This window comes from Charadrius vociferus, unplaced genomic scaffold (genome assembly GCF_000708025.1).
Source record: "Charadrius vociferus isolate BGI_N301 unplaced genomic scaffold, ASM70802v2 scaffold192, whole genome shotgun sequence".
NCBI classification, from domain to species: domain Eukaryota; kingdom Metazoa; phylum Chordata; class Aves; order Charadriiformes; family Charadriidae; genus Charadrius; species Charadrius vociferus.
In genome coordinates this window covers 3,742,486-3,760,160 of record NW_009647437.1, presented here as the reverse complement: position 1 = coordinate 3,760,160, position 17,675 = coordinate 3,742,486, and the positions used below count along the sequence as shown (strand labels likewise).

Here is a 17,675-nt window from a genome sequence, read left to right as displayed (position 1 = left end):
GCCTCATGAGGTGGTCTTTTGCTCTGGCTCTCAGTACTTTTAGACAGTGCCATGTACTACTTTGAATCTGGTGTTGAAAGTGCCTGAGCATGTGTCGTTCTGCCTACAACAAAATATACCCTGAGCAGTTCAAAACTTTGTGCAAAGTTTTAATTGCCACAAAACAAAGGATTCTCTGACATTTGCTGTGTAGTGAGGTGCGCATCGCTTAACTGAAGTCAGTGAAAGCTGCAGATACGCTGCAGTGCTGTGGGTCAGGCAGTGTGATGGAAAAGTAGCCTGAGTCACAGGCGCCCAGTTCTGCATTTAACTAGGCACAGGCTGGGGCTAATCCCAGGGCTGAATTGCAGCATTTGGCAAATCAATTAGCCTTTTGCTGATCATTTTTCTCCATTGCATATTTTTCTCCTTTATTTCTAAGGGACGCTGCCAACTAGATTTAGTTTGAAATTTGTATTGAAAGCTGATAATTTAGTTTTTGTCATTAAGAGTATGTTAAACATCGTGTTCCTTTGATTCCATCCTGGTTATTTACTTGTACTTGAGCTGAATGAGATTTTTTCCATGTTTAGGTATTCATAATGGATGCAAGTGAACCTGAAAACAGAGGTTTTCTTTTCCTCTTTTTCTGTTTCTTTGTGTTCATTTTGTAATCATGTCACTCATTGTAAACTAGTTTTAGGTTCATATTTATAATTCTGCTAAAAAAAGGAGAATGGACACAAGGCAGTTCATAAAACTTGGTGTGAACAGCAACAAACAGGAAACAACTGCTGTGGTAAGAATTAGGTTTTGCAAGTATTTTATGATGGCCTGACATGGGTGGACTGGCAAAGTATTTTTAAGTGTCACTTTGCTATGGATGTTACCTTTTTAATTTCTGAGAAATGCATATACTGGCCATACCTTTAAAACTCTAGTATATTGCTGTAGACATTAATTGATGTTCTTCCAGGAACTATGAGCACTTTAATAAATGGACTGAAAAGTTTTGTAATAGCTTCTTATAAAATTGCACTTTTTAGAAAAGTTAACTCTTGGTTTTTGTTATCTAATGGATACATCTAGAGTACTACTTGTGCCCAAGTATGTGACAGATAACTAATAACCTCTCAGACAAGATGCCAGAGATAGCGATGTGACATAATCCTATTTTATCCACTGAATTTTTGAAAAAAGTAATTAGGTCACAAAAAGTCATTGGCAGAGTTGGAACTTGTATACAGATTGTGATACTTTTTCTTCTTACTCTATGTCTGTGTCTTATGTCTACACATTTTGGTGTTGTCTCACATGGCATTCACAGATCGTTTTTCTCTACGGTGAGAACTATGTTAAAGGTGTGAGAGACAGTAAGTTGAAAATTGCTCATAGTAGCAAGTAGAAAGCAAATATTTTGTTTTCAGTCTGGAAAGCAGATTATGAGCATGGGTTTCACATAGATCAGTCCTGAGTTCAATACCAGGCAATGCTTTCGAATAAAAACAGGGTGATACAGAACATCACAGCATTACTAGAGATATGAAATTTCTAGAAATAAGAGCTGCATCAAGAACAGAAAGATTTTCTGAATCCATCTTCCCTATCTCCTTCCTCTTTCTACCCAATGACAATTGGTTTGTCACCAAAGTAAACTTTTTTTTAAGAATCCATATCTGATACAGCAATGGCACACTAAGGTGACTGCTGCATGCCTTCTATGAAATAGGTAAATGTAAGTTACTTTCCAATAATAAGAAATACACCTTAGTTTAGAGATAGAACTGGTCACAAAGATGGTTAAATGTTTAAATGGGGGAAGGAGGGAGTGCTTAAGCTGCTTTTCCGTCTCCTTTATCACCAATTCCGCTGCCCCATTCAGCAGCAGTCCCACATTTTCCCTAGTCCTCCTTTTGCTGTTACTGTTCCCGTAGCAGCCCATCCTGTTGTCCTTAACTCCCCTTGCCAGATTCAACTCCAGGTGAGCTTTGACATTCCCAACCCGGTCTCTGCATTCTCAGAGAGTATCCACACCTCATGTGCTTCCTTTTCATGCTTGAGTTTTTTCAGGAGCTACTTGTTCATCCATGCAGGCCTCCTGCTACTATTGCTTGACTTTCTGCTTGTTAGGATGGACCATTCTTGAGCTTGGAGGAGGTGATCACAGACCCCTCTTCTCTCCAGGAGATTATCCCATAGGATTTTTCCACAGGAGGAGCAAGATCCCCAAATGGCCCAAAGTCTGCTCCCTGAAGCTTAGGATTGTGATCCTGCTATTTGTCTTGGCGTCATTCTCAAATGAAGTATTCACAAGAGAGCACCAAAAAAGCCTGGTAGTCTAGAAAGCATTACTTAAAAGAGTATGTCTGACAAACTAGTTCTTTAGGTCTTGAAAAAACACTGGAGGGATAAGCCTTTAGAAGAGTAAAAGGTGATTTCAAGGGCAAAAGTGATAAACTAATGTTCAGGAGTGGGAAGAAGCAATGGGCCTGTATTGCAGTAGATTTCAGTTTAGCTTTAAAAAAATCTGTTGTGGCTTAGTTGGCTGGTTGCGTCTGGCAGGATTACACTGCCTTGTGATTTGAAAGCTGAAAGCCTGCAAGGAGCGGAGCTTGAAAGAACAGGATAGCCTGTGTGTCAGCAAAGGGTCCTCTTGACCTGCAGGATAATGTCACGCTGATCACAGATGAGAATGAAATAAATCGGTTTCCTTTCAAATCCCAGGCAACATCTAAAACAGGAAAAAGAATTTCTTTGCAAACCTCATAAGCTTAGTAAAGTATCAGTGAGAGAAGCCAATGTTTTTGCACAGATGCTTTTCAGGTAAAAACATGCTTTAACAGTCTTCCTGTCCTGCTGGAAATTAATGTAGAACTTCTCAGCATTTAGCAGCGTCTCTGTATTGGGAAAGCAGAGGAAGAGCCTGTACCAAGAAAGGGCACAACTTGCTTTTACACCCGTAACTACTGCAACTGTATTTAAAGTATGAGCTTCAAGCAATTCAGATGGAGAAGAAGCAGCTTTTAGTAGCATCAATCTCATCAGCACTTAGAGAAGTTACTATAGAAACTGTTACAGCAGAAACAATAAAAGGAAATAAAAGCGGAAGGGGGAGGGAGCGAAGGTCTTTGAGAATTAGAAGTAAAAATAAAGCTAAATAGATGTCACTAGCTGAAGCTAGTGAGGTAAAAATAAAAAGCCTGTCTCTTAATTAAAATAATCACAGTTACAGGAATTAGCGAAAGAAAAGACCTGAGAGGCCATTACGTCATTTCTTTGGGCTCAATATAGGATTATGAAGTATTCCATGGGATATTTTTAGGAGGTAGTCCAGTCTTGCTGTAAAAGCCCAAAAAAGTGTGACTTAGTTGAGGTGAGTGATGACACTCCAAAGCAAGTAGGCATTATAAAATAGGTTTTGGGTTAAGTTGCATCACTTTTTTATGGTCTTTGACCACATAGCTGGAAAGTGCTTGAAGAATATCTTGATTTGATCTGTTACTTAGTTCCTCTGTAAGACTAAACAAAGAATTAGATACTCTGTCTGCAGCACATGACTGTAACTTACGGTATTTAAAGTATTTTTGTCACATGTTTTTAAAATGTTGGTTTTATATGAAGGATGATACTTAAAAAGAAAGATACAGGCTATGATAAAGACATGGGATATTTTTACAACCGTATCATCTGCCTATGTTGAAAGAAAATCAAAACAATAGTAATCATAAATCTAGTTGCCATTGGTGCTGGGACTATATCATAGTTCCCATTATCAGTGGAAGGAGAACCACAAGATAGATACAGTAGTGTCATGCAGTCGTCTTCAAATAAAAGTGGGTTACATACTTTACATTTGAAAAAACAGCTAACAAACCAAAACAAAGAAAACTAAGCGATAAATTTATTCTAGTCTCATTGAAATCCACAAGTAAACAAATCTAATCTCTGTAATGGGTCAGAACAGTTCAGTCCATCACAAGTCATTGTTTCCATTACCACTTCTGTATTTGAGACTTTGAAGTTGGCCAGTTCCATAGATGTGATATTGTCATAGGACACATTAGGGAAAGGTACATACTGTTGGTGCCAAAATTTTGAAAAAAGAAGAACCAATTCTTATTTCAGATCTAACCTGGACTGACAATAACTCAACATCATTCCTGTCCAATTATGAAAAATTAGGAAAAAATAAGGAAAATTAGATTCCTTCAGGCATTCCTTAATGTCACAATGAACATCACCAAAGTTACGGCAAACTGGGCGTTTGCCAGCACTTTCAATAACTGCTGTCAGCACCCTGGCATTCTGGGGGTAATGTGTTAAACCTCTGCTAGAGAAAAGGTGCTTTGGCATTTTCATCCTTTCTTATTCCAGCTGAATTCTTCCTAATGACTTTCTAATAACCTTGTCTTCTTAACATCTCAGTGGGTTCCCTTCCCATTCTTGAATATTATACTTGCTGACAAAGGTCAAGAAGATCTTGTTTTGTTACAAGGATCAATCATTATACAAATGCAGTTACAGGACTGGCTCCTTTGTGAGTTATTCTGTTGCCAGACCCATTTTCCAGTACAAAACAAGGAGCTGTGAATTTCATATATTCACATAAATTGTCATAATCCCAAGTATTGCCATTTTTCCATTATTACAATCACATTTCATTGTTTGTCTTCAATTGATTAATATTGTACATTCAGTTGATATATAACTGATGCAGTTAAGAAAAAACATAGTAGTCTTTTTTCATAGTACTTACTTGTATTTTCATAGCATTTCTTTGGAAGTATTTTGTATATAAGTCACCTTACTCATTTACTATATGTGTTGACTCTGCCGATGGGGTGGATATTTCCCATAGCAAGGGCAGACTTAATTATTTCAAAACCAGCTGTGATTACCAACACACCCAAAGTGCCGTAAGTGTCTCAACTAGAATTCCATAAACAGCTTTCATTTCATATTTGAAATTTTGAAATGTTGATTTCAAAATAGAATCTTCCTGCAAATAACCTGTTTTTTTCCAGAAGGGATGTTAGCCCTAATAATATTTAACAAATTCAAATTCCTATGACTGTGCTCTGTTAACCTAAAATCCCACACTAATGCCATTGATATGTTATTTGTCATCCTTGCTCTCTCATTCTTGCAAGACTACATCATCCCGCACCAAAGCAGGATAGCTGTGGTATTTTGTAATCCTGTGTGTTTTGAGCCAAATTCACCCTTTCATTTTTTGCCAGCAGAACGTAGGCTGAAGGCCTTCAGCACACAAGAGTCGAGGAAAGATTCACAAGGCAAAATAGCCTGAAATCCTGCTCTGCAGAGATTTGTGCTAGCCACTACAGTCCCCAAAATGCTTGTGGCTGAATCTGTTGAGGTTTCTCAGTGGGGACAGTGATAAATACAGTTCCTGAAAGGCCTTCTGTACTGCCATTTTGTGTAAAAAAAAAAAAAAAAAAAAAAAAAAAAAGATAGCAGTTTTCCCTTGAAGCGAAGATTTTTCATCCATCGTCCAGGCTGTCTGGAACGGCTTTCCCATAAGACAACTCACATCAGAAAATCCACTAGAAATTGTCTTTTTAAAATAGAGATTGATAGATGCGTAAGGAGCATTATATAATACAGTATCTGTGTTACCACCGAGTTGCATTGTAAATTGCCATGGCTATCGTCCACATTAACGCATCATGAAAACTGGAGAGCATTGAGTTCAAGGAACTTTTCAGTTTGAGGCAGTGCATTCAAATCCACGAGCTATTTTTTGCAGCAGTGTGAGCTCAGTTGCAAGTAAAGGCAGAGAGAATGTGAAATTTAGTGAACCAAAAAAAGAACAAGCAAAAAGATGATGAATATATACTAATAAGAGAAAGTTCTGGAGCCTGGGATTTGTATTTCCTGTTTCCATGACTTACTTCATCAGAAGTACTTGAATGCAGAGGCAGTCTCTGGCCAAAGTTGGATGATAAGTAAGGAGTGAGTCAGGGGATTTCGGAAAGTGAATGGATAGTATCAGGCTTAGATTTTTCCATATTCTCTGGAGTTTGGGGTTTGGCACATTTTTCCTGTACCCTTTTTCTGGTGAAAAAAAAAAAACAAAACAAACCCCACCCTATTTTTCTGGTGAAATAATTTAAAAAAGACTTTTCACGTGTCCAGTAATCATTGATTCTGAAGTACCTACTATGGCAGTCAACATTGGCAGGTGTTGTGTTCGGCTATATAAAGTATTATCTGCTATTAAGTCTCAGAAGAATTGGGTCCCACAGGCTGGCACTCAGCATCAGCGGACAGGTTGACTGTCCCTTCCTTGTTCCTTCATTCCTGGTCTGGAATCCCTAAATAGCCTCTCAACTCATGAAGGTGCCGTGAAACCATTTTTTTAAATATGTTATGTAGCTATCATCGTCTCTTATGATGCTTAGAATCATCACATTGAAAAGCTCATGCAGACACGAATACCTATTTAATCAGAGCAAGGCTTCAGTGCTGAGCAGTAAATAAATGCAGAGCAGTAGAGTCTGTCAGATGGGGCAAACCAGACCAGTGTCTCCTTTGGCCAGCTCTGTCCAGCCTGGGAACTGAACTGGAAAGAATATGGTGTTATCTTGTGTTTGAAGGCTGCTCCATAAAGCAAGTAGACATTGAATAAAGGTTGTGCAGGCCATGAAATCTTGTAGAAGTAGAAATCTCAGCAGTAAAATATCCAGACCAGCCAGTGTTTATGAGTGCAAAACAAATTACAGATGCAACAGACTGCAGCAGATTCAAGCATCTCAAAGGTTAATAAGGTAACCAGTATAGTATCATCCAGGCATTAAAACGGTGCGTAACATTCAGTGAGTAAATGTCGACTTCTGTGAAAACAAGTATCGAGATTTATCCAGTGCCATACAAAGGATGAAAAAACCTTTTCTCTACCGCAGGGGAACAATATATGGAAAATTTTCAAAACATTACCGTCTAAGTACTTTGAAATATTTGTATGGTCAGCATGCATTTCAAGCAGGGTTTTGTTTTCGCTTCTCTCCTTTTCTCTCCAGTACTTAAAGGCAGGGAGGGGAGAACTGTGGTAAACCTGCCTTTTTCTTCTGAGTGTTTTTCCTTCAGAAACCCTACAGCAGCACTGGTATATGCTTTTGCCAAGACATCCCTTCCACATTTCATACCCTGTTTAAAAAGCTATACAATTAGATGCTAAAGATATTATTTTAAAGTTAGTATGACTGTCAAAATCAACCCTGTAGTAGTTGACATAAGCTTAACAAACTAGGTAACCTGTTCCAGATCTCAGATGGTCGGTCTTTAAGAAAATGAACAATTAAACCTTACTGATTCATTGCACAGGTTTTTAGCTATTAATGAATCAGGATTTTGGCTTTAAGATAACTATGTTTTGAATATATGTGTGCATTAAATGCTAACTAAGTCAAGAGAAGCAAATTTGTGTGTTACTTCTTGATAGTTTCTTACATTTCAAAAAGAGAGCAACTTCGACTATTTATAAACTGTAATTAAGTTTCTTTACAACATGACTCATTCTCAACAAGCAAGTCCTTTTTCTTTTGCTTTCTTATGAACCGTGTGGGAAAATTAGGGTTCAATCACTGAAGAATTTACTCAATGCTTAATTACCCAAAACAGCCCTCCAAGTTCTGCTCATGTAGAGCTTTCATAAAGACGTGATTTTCCCCGCATTATGGCTTTCTAAAACTTGACTTTTAAAAAATGATCTGTAAATTGTAACATAGGAGGAAGGCAGTGTTCTGCTATGGTATTGGCTTCTTTCTCCAGTCTGCGTCTTTGAGCTCCTCTTATATTAACAGTGTGATCCTTAGGAAAGGCAAAGTAAGAAATCATCAAGATTAAATTACTTTAAGCATGGAACTGAATTAGAAAGCTTTACTTTCCTGAATGAGCTAATTGTTTAGATTTTCCAAAGGAAATGTTTCTATTTCTGTGAGAGAAGGGGTAAATGGGACTTCCTCTGACATAATTTTCATTTTAAATCTGAGTTTGACAGCAAGATTTTTACCTTCATAACCAAATATTACTGCTTAACTGCATGACTTGTATAAGCTTGCTAGTTGAAGTGACTCACTTACGTAGATGAAGTTATTTTTAGGGAGATAATTTGCACTGCTTAGAAGAGAGGAAAAAAGGGAGAGAGAGTCCTACTAAGAGCTGGGTCCCTCATTATAGTTTACAGAGCTCGTGAACCCAGCATCCAAGCAAAAGATGACTAAGCAAGGGGTCTATTGGTACTTTCAGGAATTTACAGACGTGAGTCATCTGCTTATTTTCTGCAGACATATCACCAGGGTACTTTGTGAGTCAGCTGTTATTTGGAAATAGTACTTGTGTTCAGCATGAATATGTTTTTGTAGTTCTTAGGTAACTAACATGCCAAACCAAAGCGTGCTTTTGTAGTTTGCCTAGTTCAGGTGTTGATTTACAAAAGCAGTGCATTGTTTTTAACTGTGATGCATTTTTCACGACAAAGTGTAAATGTTGTCTGGGGTGTAATTATGATAACGCTTACCTTTGCCACCTCACGTGTCACATGAAGGCGGATCTGATTTTGTTTAATGCACAGATTGAGAGTCAGATTGCCTATACAAGCAGGTAAAAGGAAAAATTTCTTTATCAACCTGTGTGACTATGAGCAAATTTGACCTTTTATCTTCAAAGCACCTTGCTAGCATTGGTTACCAATGGTATTTGCTTATTTTTCACGTACGATGAAATGCATCACCCCAAATCCAAGCATTACTGTGCACTCACAGTGTCAATGGACGGGCATCCACTGCGACGGAAGTGAGTTCTTGCCTTCCCTTCCTGCTGCTGAAATAATAGCTGGCCACCTTGAGATATGTATAACACTTCACAACTCCAGGCTGTTTCCTGTTTACTGGTCTTTTAGGTGTGGTTGAGTTCCAGAATTAGGGACAGGTTTTTTTACTTGGTCTGGGCTCATCTCACACCTTGTATTAAGGAAACACTTGCATTAGAAAAATGGGAGTTTGGTGATTTTAGGTGAAGGGTAGTGTTAGAAATCAAAGGCGGGTCAAATTTTTCAAAACTTTACTTGCAGTTCAGGATGATACTGCTGTTGGCCAAATTTTAAATCTGAATTGATTATCTGATTTGACAGTGTATAATGTAAGTAATTCCTGAACATTCCTATACAGGTTTTGGTTAATAAAAGGAGAAAATGTTTTCTGTCATATTTGCAAACTCTCTGTTTTAGGTAACAAGAAGAAAACTGGTGCTGCTTGCAACCCCTTATGTAGACAGAGGTTTTCAAAGGAAAGATAATGAAAAACAGAAATTCTCAAGTACAAAGTTAAATATAAGGACTGAACTATTAGTCAAGTGTTTTGCTAAAGTTTGTTATTCCTTTCACACAGTGATAAAATACACAAGTATACAGGGTAGTTTTCCTTTAAGGAGTTTGTACTTAAGAAGGAAAAAGATGCACTAGACGAGCAGAGTTTAAGCACTCAGAGCTGAAGAAGTATATTTATAATGTTAAAACAGAGAACCTTGCTCCGTGCTTTCCACGGTGAAGTCCTTCAGAGGCTGCGGCACACACATACCGTTTGCAAGGCGAGCGGACAGCTTGCTTGCTGATAAATGGCCTCGATATGCCAATGTTTTTCAGGGTTGTTATTTAATAATCATGTTATAAAGAGGAATTTGAAAGAGCAATCTTTGAGTCTAACCTTTGTTACAGCGGTGATCTGTCCTCAAATTAGCAGGGCTCTGCCCATGTCATTACCGCTTAAATATCTGCTGGAAGCTGCTGTGTGAGCTGAGTCACCAGGACTCCAGGAGTTATCACGTGTAGCTCAGACACTGGGTCATGAACTGAGCAAATGCTGTCGTCCACAGTGATTAGTTGTATTTAGAGACTACAGCTGGAATATCACATTCAGTTTTGTGTACTTCATGACTACAAACAGTTTTACTCTTAGAGCTTGGAGGGTAAAGGGAGCTATGGTTTGGCTGATGCACATCCAGGTATTCGGACATGATTATAAAAAAATGAAAAATGAAAGGACTAGCAGGATGATAGCTTGGGATTTAGAGAAATAAAACCCGTCTTACAGTGATATTTCAGTGTTTCAGCAGATGCTTCAAAGGAAGTGCTGAAATCTCTGCTCCATGAAGTATTTAAAAGTAGAAAGCGTAGTGCATTACCAAGCATAGTGCAGGGGAGATCCTGTTCCGCCTGAGGATGGGTTCAGTCCTGTAATGTTCCTTTCACTCTCTTCAAATTCTCTTTGTAGTGATTTTGCCACCTGCTTTGGTTCCTACTTTAGTTATTACCACCTTTTTATTAACTTAGGAGTCTTTCTTAAAATTTGTGAAGTGACAAATAGAGAATACTGAGAACCCAGGCTTGTATGAATGAATTATAATCTTATTAATTTATTTCACTCATTGCTACACCAATAGGAAAAAAATTTAATTATTCATTAATAATTCGAGTAAATAACTCATCTATTGTCATAACTCAGTTGAAGTACAGATTTCTGAAGCCTCCTGAAATCAAAAGTAGACCAAGAAAATCTAAACTATAAATCTAGCAATGAAAAAATTAAGTTAAAAACCACAATATTATTAACTGTTGTAGACTGTTTTCTTGTTCTGCCAGACCCGGCTGATCATGAGACAGTGATAAGCAAAGGGAACTAAGAAGTTCTGATTTTTATTTTTAGTGAGATATTTTGGGTATTAATGACTTCGCAGTGTGTTTTTGGTTTTGTGGGGATTTTTTTTTGCCTAACAGATGACGGTAAGTTGAGATCGTTTCCAACTCATGTGACTAAATCTTTTTACATGCTTTATCAAGTCATTTAACTGCTTTAAATCTCAGACAGCTGTAAAATGAGAATGATAATACTTTTGATGTCCATGGGGGCACTAAAATGAATTAGCGAAAGCAAATAAAGAGAAATTTGTTTATTGAATGAAAACCATAAACAGAATGTGTTTTGTGAATTTTTGAAAGGGAAATTTCCACTATAAAGGAAACCACCGCATTATTTTTTCTATAACAATATAATCATGGTGTAAACGTTATGATTAACAGAGAAATGCACTAGTTAAACATTTCTAATTATGTACTTTACAAAAATGCTTTGATAAAGCAATATGTTGGAATCATTACTTGTAAGAAATACAGAAGTGTATTTTCGAAGTGATCATCAGTTTCTCCTTTTCTGTCACATTTAAAGGATTTCTATATTCCCAGTAAAAAAAGGGGGGGGAAAATGCAATGGTGTATTTTTCTGACTTTTTTTCTGTTTCTTTTCTTTATTATTTCAGTTGACCTACCCCTCTACTTTCCTCGAGACCAACCAACCCTAACGTTTCAATCCGTCTACCACTTCACTAACAGTGGCCAGCTGTACTCCCAGGCCCAGAAGAATTACCCGTACAGCCCCCGCTGGGATGGCAATGAGATGGCCAAGAGAGCAAAGTAAGTCAGATTGCTGTTTCCTACTAAATATTCCATTTGTTACATGGTCATCTGTCGGTAGAAATTTCATGGAATTAACTGTACGTTCTCAGCATTATAAAAGCTGAACCTGTTTTTGTTCTCATATAGTCCTGGCATTCCCGTATATGAGTATAGACAGATACTTTATTAATCATGCTTATTACTTAAGTGCCAGAGGACTGATCAAAAGAAGACTCTTCCTGCTAGGCGTTGTACAGGCACAGAGTGGTGACAATCTCTGCTCCAGAGAGCTTCCAGTCTAAGTAGACAAGATAGCCCCCAGCAGGAGTAATCTGCATGGTAACAGTCAGTCAAGGTAACTCCATGGTTTTGTGTTGGCGTCGGCGGGACCCTGGAGGGAAGCATGTGAAATGGAGAGAGCAAGGAAGAAAAACCTGAAAGATATGGAATAAGGCTCGAATAAAAAGACACGGAAGAACAGGGAGAGGTAGAGCAAACCACCAATCTAGCATAGGAGGCAGTCCTATCAGAACTTGAGAAAGCTATCTGAAAGCCTGAATGTATCTTTTTTTCTTTTCTTTTCTTTTCTTTTTTTTTTTAACTGCTTTGCCTGTTGGCTACAAATAGAGAATCTCGAACTGTTTCCTCCACAGTTTTCCTGGAAGCCCTCATTTCAGGCTGGGGAGAGACCACTTCAGTCCGAGTATCCCCTTTAGTTAGGGATGACAGGACAGCCTCCCCAGAGTGGTTCAGTTGCGAAGGCAAGCTGCCAAGGGCAGTGGTGCCCCTTTTGTACACTAGATGTTATCCCTGTCTTCTGATGAAGCAAAACAGATTTTACATGAACGGAGCAATATGGGCAACGGCCTTGCTGCAGTATTTCAGTTTTGCAGAGTGTAAAAGCATTAGAGCAGCAACAGATTTAAGCAAGCTGATTATCAGTTGTTCAGCACGTAAAGGCATCAAACTGCATAAATAATAAGGCATATTGGAATGAATGTTTTGAATGACAATCAGAAGATTAAATTAATTTAGCAAAGATGCGTAAATAAGAATCAAATGAAAATAGTTCAAGCTGAGTAAATCAAATGAATGGCATGGTCAGAGACTGATTGTAATTTGGAAATGATGGAACCAAACAATTGACTTGAAGCATTTGCAGATTTTATAATAATTTAAATTTTATGGAGAATATCAAGTAGCATTTGATTTTGATGCATTGTAGTAGAGATTTTTTTGCTTGTATTTGGTTTTACTATTGTACTGTCTAGAAGAGCTGTTTCTTGATCAAATATGATTAATTTTTTTGTGGACTTGTTTCTTTTCTCTAGCAGAATATTATGAGGTTTTTTGTTAAAAAAAAAAAAAGAAACAATAACTGGAAGCATTACTGTGGCTTTTTTTATGACTGTACTACAAAGTGCATTTCTTTTGCAGCTGGAAGCTTACAAGTACCTGTGCGCTGTCTGCTAAGTGCATTCATTTATGAGTGGGTGTTTACAAATGGACTTCCCTGCCCTGCACTTGAAATTTAGAAGCATTATAACAGTTCTTTTAAAAAGCGCTAAATGTGTACGCTTACTATCACCTGTACATTTTGTGAGGTTATTCATTCTTACGATTGAGCCTTTGCATTTAAGTTTTACACTGGATATGTAATATGAGAAAGATGACGAGAAGCAGGGTAAGAAAGTGTGTTGCGATGTCTGAAATAACTATCACTGAGCTGCAAAGACACAGAGAAGCTGCTCTAGTTAAAAGCGCTTTGCTTGCAGGAACAACTAGTGATTTCTGAGTACGTACCATAAATAAATCTGCATCAAGAAAATTATGATGCTGTGATACATGTTAGCATATTTTAAGAAAGATTTTTAACTCAATTGAGCGACTTACGTAAACAGTGTTTAAAATATTTGCTAGGGCTTCTTACAATAGGTTAGTGTGTTTCAACACAACCAAATAATTTTTCATTCTACTTTATTTTTACTGTAGCCGTGTTATGGACCAAGTATAGAGGAATCTATGTAGATAAATAGGAAAGCATCATAATTAAATACGTTAGTTCAAGTGCCACGTCAAAACATCCCAAATAAAAACAGAAAAGAAAGCTACATTATTTATCATTTAGAAACAATGTAATTCTGCTCGGCTGAAGTAAATGTAGCCTGGATAAATCGAAGACAACTTGTTTGTGTTTCTAAATACCGTCTACTAGGTTTTGCTTATATGTAGTCTTTTTCCCTCTTAGCCAAATGGTCTCCCAAGTGCTTGGCATCCTTTGAGACAAAACAGCTCTGTTTATCTTTCTGGCCCTACTGTTCTAAGGCCACAGGATCTCCCACTTGACGTTCTGGTATCTGACCAAACTCTCCACCTGTGTTCTCAGACACTTGAGGGATCAGTTTACACCATCTTCCTCACTGTAGCTTAAGTCACCAGCGAGGATGGCTTTTGCACCAACTGGGTTCGTTAGCCGTCCAGTTATGTACTGAAGCATGTATAACGCCTTGCTTTATGCTACATAGAAGCACTACTAAGTTTGAAATACCATCACTCAGAGATTTCCTCATCCTCAGTTTTGGCAAGCCCTGCCTCTGTTTTCAGCAGCTCAACACAGCCTGCTTATTCATGGGCAGAGCTGTCATAAGTTCATGCCAAAGGGACTTTGATTCTGTGCCCAGCCTTCTCCCAGGGCTGGGTTTTTGTTTGTGTTTTTCTTTTTTTCCTTCAAGCAGGTAAGCCCATCCAATTCCTTCAACTCAGGGGCTAAACTTGAAAGTCTTGGTATCCTTGCTTATCTTTGTGGCCCCCGAGCAGAGGCAGGCATCTCTTTTGAAGTTAGGACTTAACCCTTTGCTGTAGCCTTGAGACAATCGGTAGTAATTATAAGTAGGAGGAAAATTGCTCCCCTAAAATACATACATATAGAAGTAGATTGTATGCGTTCACACTTAGACACGTATCACCTAAATCTAAAAGGCAAATTCTCAAATCAGAGTATCAGTTTAGCAGGATCTCGTTCATTCTCACAGAATAACTGCTCGTGTTCTCACTGAAGTAGTTGGACCGATTTATGCCTGTCTGATGAAGTCCACAAAATCGTTCTATGTGCCCTTTTAAGCACTTTTTAAAATCACCTGGCTCCTTTGGAGCCCACTGACTTAGGTTCTTCACTGAGAGACAGCATCTGGTAACTGAAGCTTGCAATTGTCTTAGCCCAGGGATTGCCCTCTGGCTTGATTTAATTCTAAGGGATGAATCAAGTTCTGGTTAAATAATGTGATTTCAAATGCCTCCAGTTTGCTTGTTTCTCAGCTAAACGCAAAATTTTAACCTGTTCCTGCAGCTAGCAAGAGGGAAACCAAAAATATTAAAATTCTCTTACAAGCTGCCGAGATGCCATTTCCTCTCAGTTCACATCTCAGGCTTTGCCTCTCTTAGGTCATTTATTTATATATCTGTGGCCTCCTGCGTAAGCAGCTTCTCCAAAAGATTTGGTCCTAAAATACAATAGCAAGCCTAAGAAAATACAGTAAATTATGGAAAGTTAGCAGCCTTGTTTGTGGTGTACGTGTGAAGTAAAACATCTCTGTGCTGTTTCCATGGGAAAGCTCTCTTGTTTTTTGCTTAAATAGGCATTCAAGTGTACATAAATGGAGTCTTTAAAGAACATGCAGACTCTAAGCCTGGGATTTTATGAAGGAATACTGTAAATAAAGCTTGTTTGTTTACACAAATTAAGTTCAGTTCTTAGATGCACTCTGGCCCAATTTCTGTCCGACCCAGCACTGCTGTGTAGACTTAGGTTACACTTCAGGGAGAGCAAGTCAGGACTCAGTTTACTCTTTTATCCTACATAAATCCACCTACTCGTCATTAAAAATAGCAGGAGGATGGAAAACTGGTATCACAATAAAAAGTTGTTCCGAGGCTTCACGTTCTTTTTTCAAGGTGGCTGATAAAACTGGTTTCTGAATAACATTGTTGTCCCTGACCGTTCACCGGTGTTTGCTGAATGTGGTGTTAATTTTACATATCCCTCAGGGCTCTGTAAGGGTGAAAGCTTAAAAGGGCTCAAGTGCGCTCAACTGTATATTGGCTGTTGCGCTGCCATCGGGTCAAGTGCAGCTTAAGATTATATGCAGAAGCATCTTGTGCGAGCTACATATGCATGGCCAGCGTGGCTGCAGCTACGGCTCGTGCTCAGCGCAAGCGGGCTGGGATTAGAAAGTGTCAGGCTGGTGCACTGGGCCGTAGCATTGTCAGCCTCATCGATACCTTTTCCTTGAATATCGTTGAATTAGAAGGTGTTTATCGTGTGAAGATGCTAGTTGCTATTTGGCTGAAACGGTTGCTTTAAGCTTTAATGTTCCCCGGTAAGGAGGGGAAGTGCATCTTTTGGTCTAATGAAAGGATATTTGAAGAAAAAAGGGAACAATGTTTGTGTTGCTGTTTAGACAAACTCAGTTGTAGTATGTCAAAGACTTGCTGCTGTATTCAGTACATTTTGTGCCCTGGTGATTATTTTTTTTTATTTTGACATTAACCAGTTTTTCAACTAATTCATTTTTTATTATTGTCAGAATTCTTTCACATTTTAGGCAGAATATCTACAACTACATTTTGGATTCTTTTAAAATAACAGGTTTCTCTGTTTCCCCGAAACTTTTGTTCTCCACCTATGCTACTTTGAATCTCACTATAAAGTTTACACGTAAACATTGCACCTTTTTTATAATCTTCCCTCCTTGATAGGTGTAATTAAGGTAATAATTCATTTGTTATTATTTGGTTTGTATTTTAGTATTTTTCCTGCTTCTTTGTAGGAGTAGAAAATTGTATTTTCATGTATTATATGATTTTCATGTGCATTAGGCAACTTTAAAGAGTAGATTTCCAAAAACTAACTTGTTTGCATTTACATGTATTCTCCTCACAAAGCTTTTGCGTGGCAGTCTTTGGCTCTGTTGCACATTACCTTAAACTTAAAAAGAAATTTTGAAATTTTTAAAGAGAGTAGGGATCAGAAGTGCAAAACGTAGGGCCATCATCCTTCCCCATGGGTTTGTGTGTTTGTCTCTGAACGTTCACAAGGCTCAGATAATTCTTTTTGGAGAAGAGCAGCGGGGTAGATAGAACCTAAGGGGTGAAGTGCTGAGCTGGGTCGCTGGTTTAATTCTTTGGGTTTTGATAGTCTCACATCAGAAACCAAACAAAAGTGATTTATTTGCCTGAAATAGAGTAAGGCTGACATTTTGTTGCCGCCGGTGGGCTCTTTTTCAGAACACAAAAGGGACAATACGCTGTGACAGCCATAGCGAGAAGAGATGTGGCGACCCAGCCGTGTGAAGCTTACAAAGAAGTTAATTTGATTTTATAGACCATTACATCAAAACTCTGATTTTCTGTGGGAGTGTCAGCTGACCAGAATTACACGTGAAAAGTAGAAAGGCAAATAGAAAAAATTAGGTTTCGTTAAAATATTTAATGATTGCATTTGTCCTTGTAACATGTTCTGCAGTTGATTAACCAGCAAACCTTAATAACAAAATTATTTTGATTATAAGATGTAATAGATAAAATAGATACAGCTTTTAATTAGAATTTTCCCAGGATATTGATGGGGGTTTTTTATGTTGTTTCTCTGCATATATTACAGAGTACAGTGCATACACACGATAGTCGCACTTCTTGAGTCATATTTTTCATGTACTTTTCTTTAAATGTCTCCTTGGATAATTAAGTCTGACTCTTAAGTTATGGTATGTTAGTTTCTGACAGGTGCCTGCCAGGGATCTTCAGTGCTGTCATGCATTATGTGGATTTCAGCCAAGACAGAAGGGCCTGGGTATTTGTTTCTGGTCACTTCTCATTAAAGCTTTGACTGTGGGAAAAGAAAAACAACTATTTAAACATGAGGAGTATAGGTGCTATAGGAAGTGCATGGAAATAAAATCTGTTAGGCAACTTGTTTTTCTGTGGTCTTAGATAGACTTTACGTATTTGTGTGAACTGTACATATGTGCATTTTGATATACAATAAATATTCTTTCTGCAAAAAAGGATTCTCTCATGTATTGCCAGAAACACACAGAGTAGGTTGGAGGGGTTGGCTTGGTAGAAGTGGAATATAATAGCATTTTGCTGGAAGACAACTGCTTTACCGGAATAAAAGGCTAGAATGTAGGTGGTTCCGAGATAACCAGGGTTAGGTGGCGTTCTAGAAAGA

At 38.1% G+C, this 17,675-nt stretch overlaps 1 protein-coding gene across 1 annotated transcript in view; it reads left to right on the top strand.

Annotated features, from left to right (window-relative positions):
* The window catches only part of BRE (brain and reproductive organ-expressed (TNFRSF1A modulator)), a 174,410-nt gene that overhangs the window by 143,373 nt on the left and 13,362 nt on the right, over positions 1-17,675 (top strand). Inside the window, exon 10 of the mRNA XM_009880653.1 lies at positions 11,311-11,464. Coding sequence (XP_009878955.1) covers positions 11,311-11,464 — 154 coding nt within the window. The remainder of the gene's footprint in view (positions 1-11,310; positions 11,465-17,675) is intronic.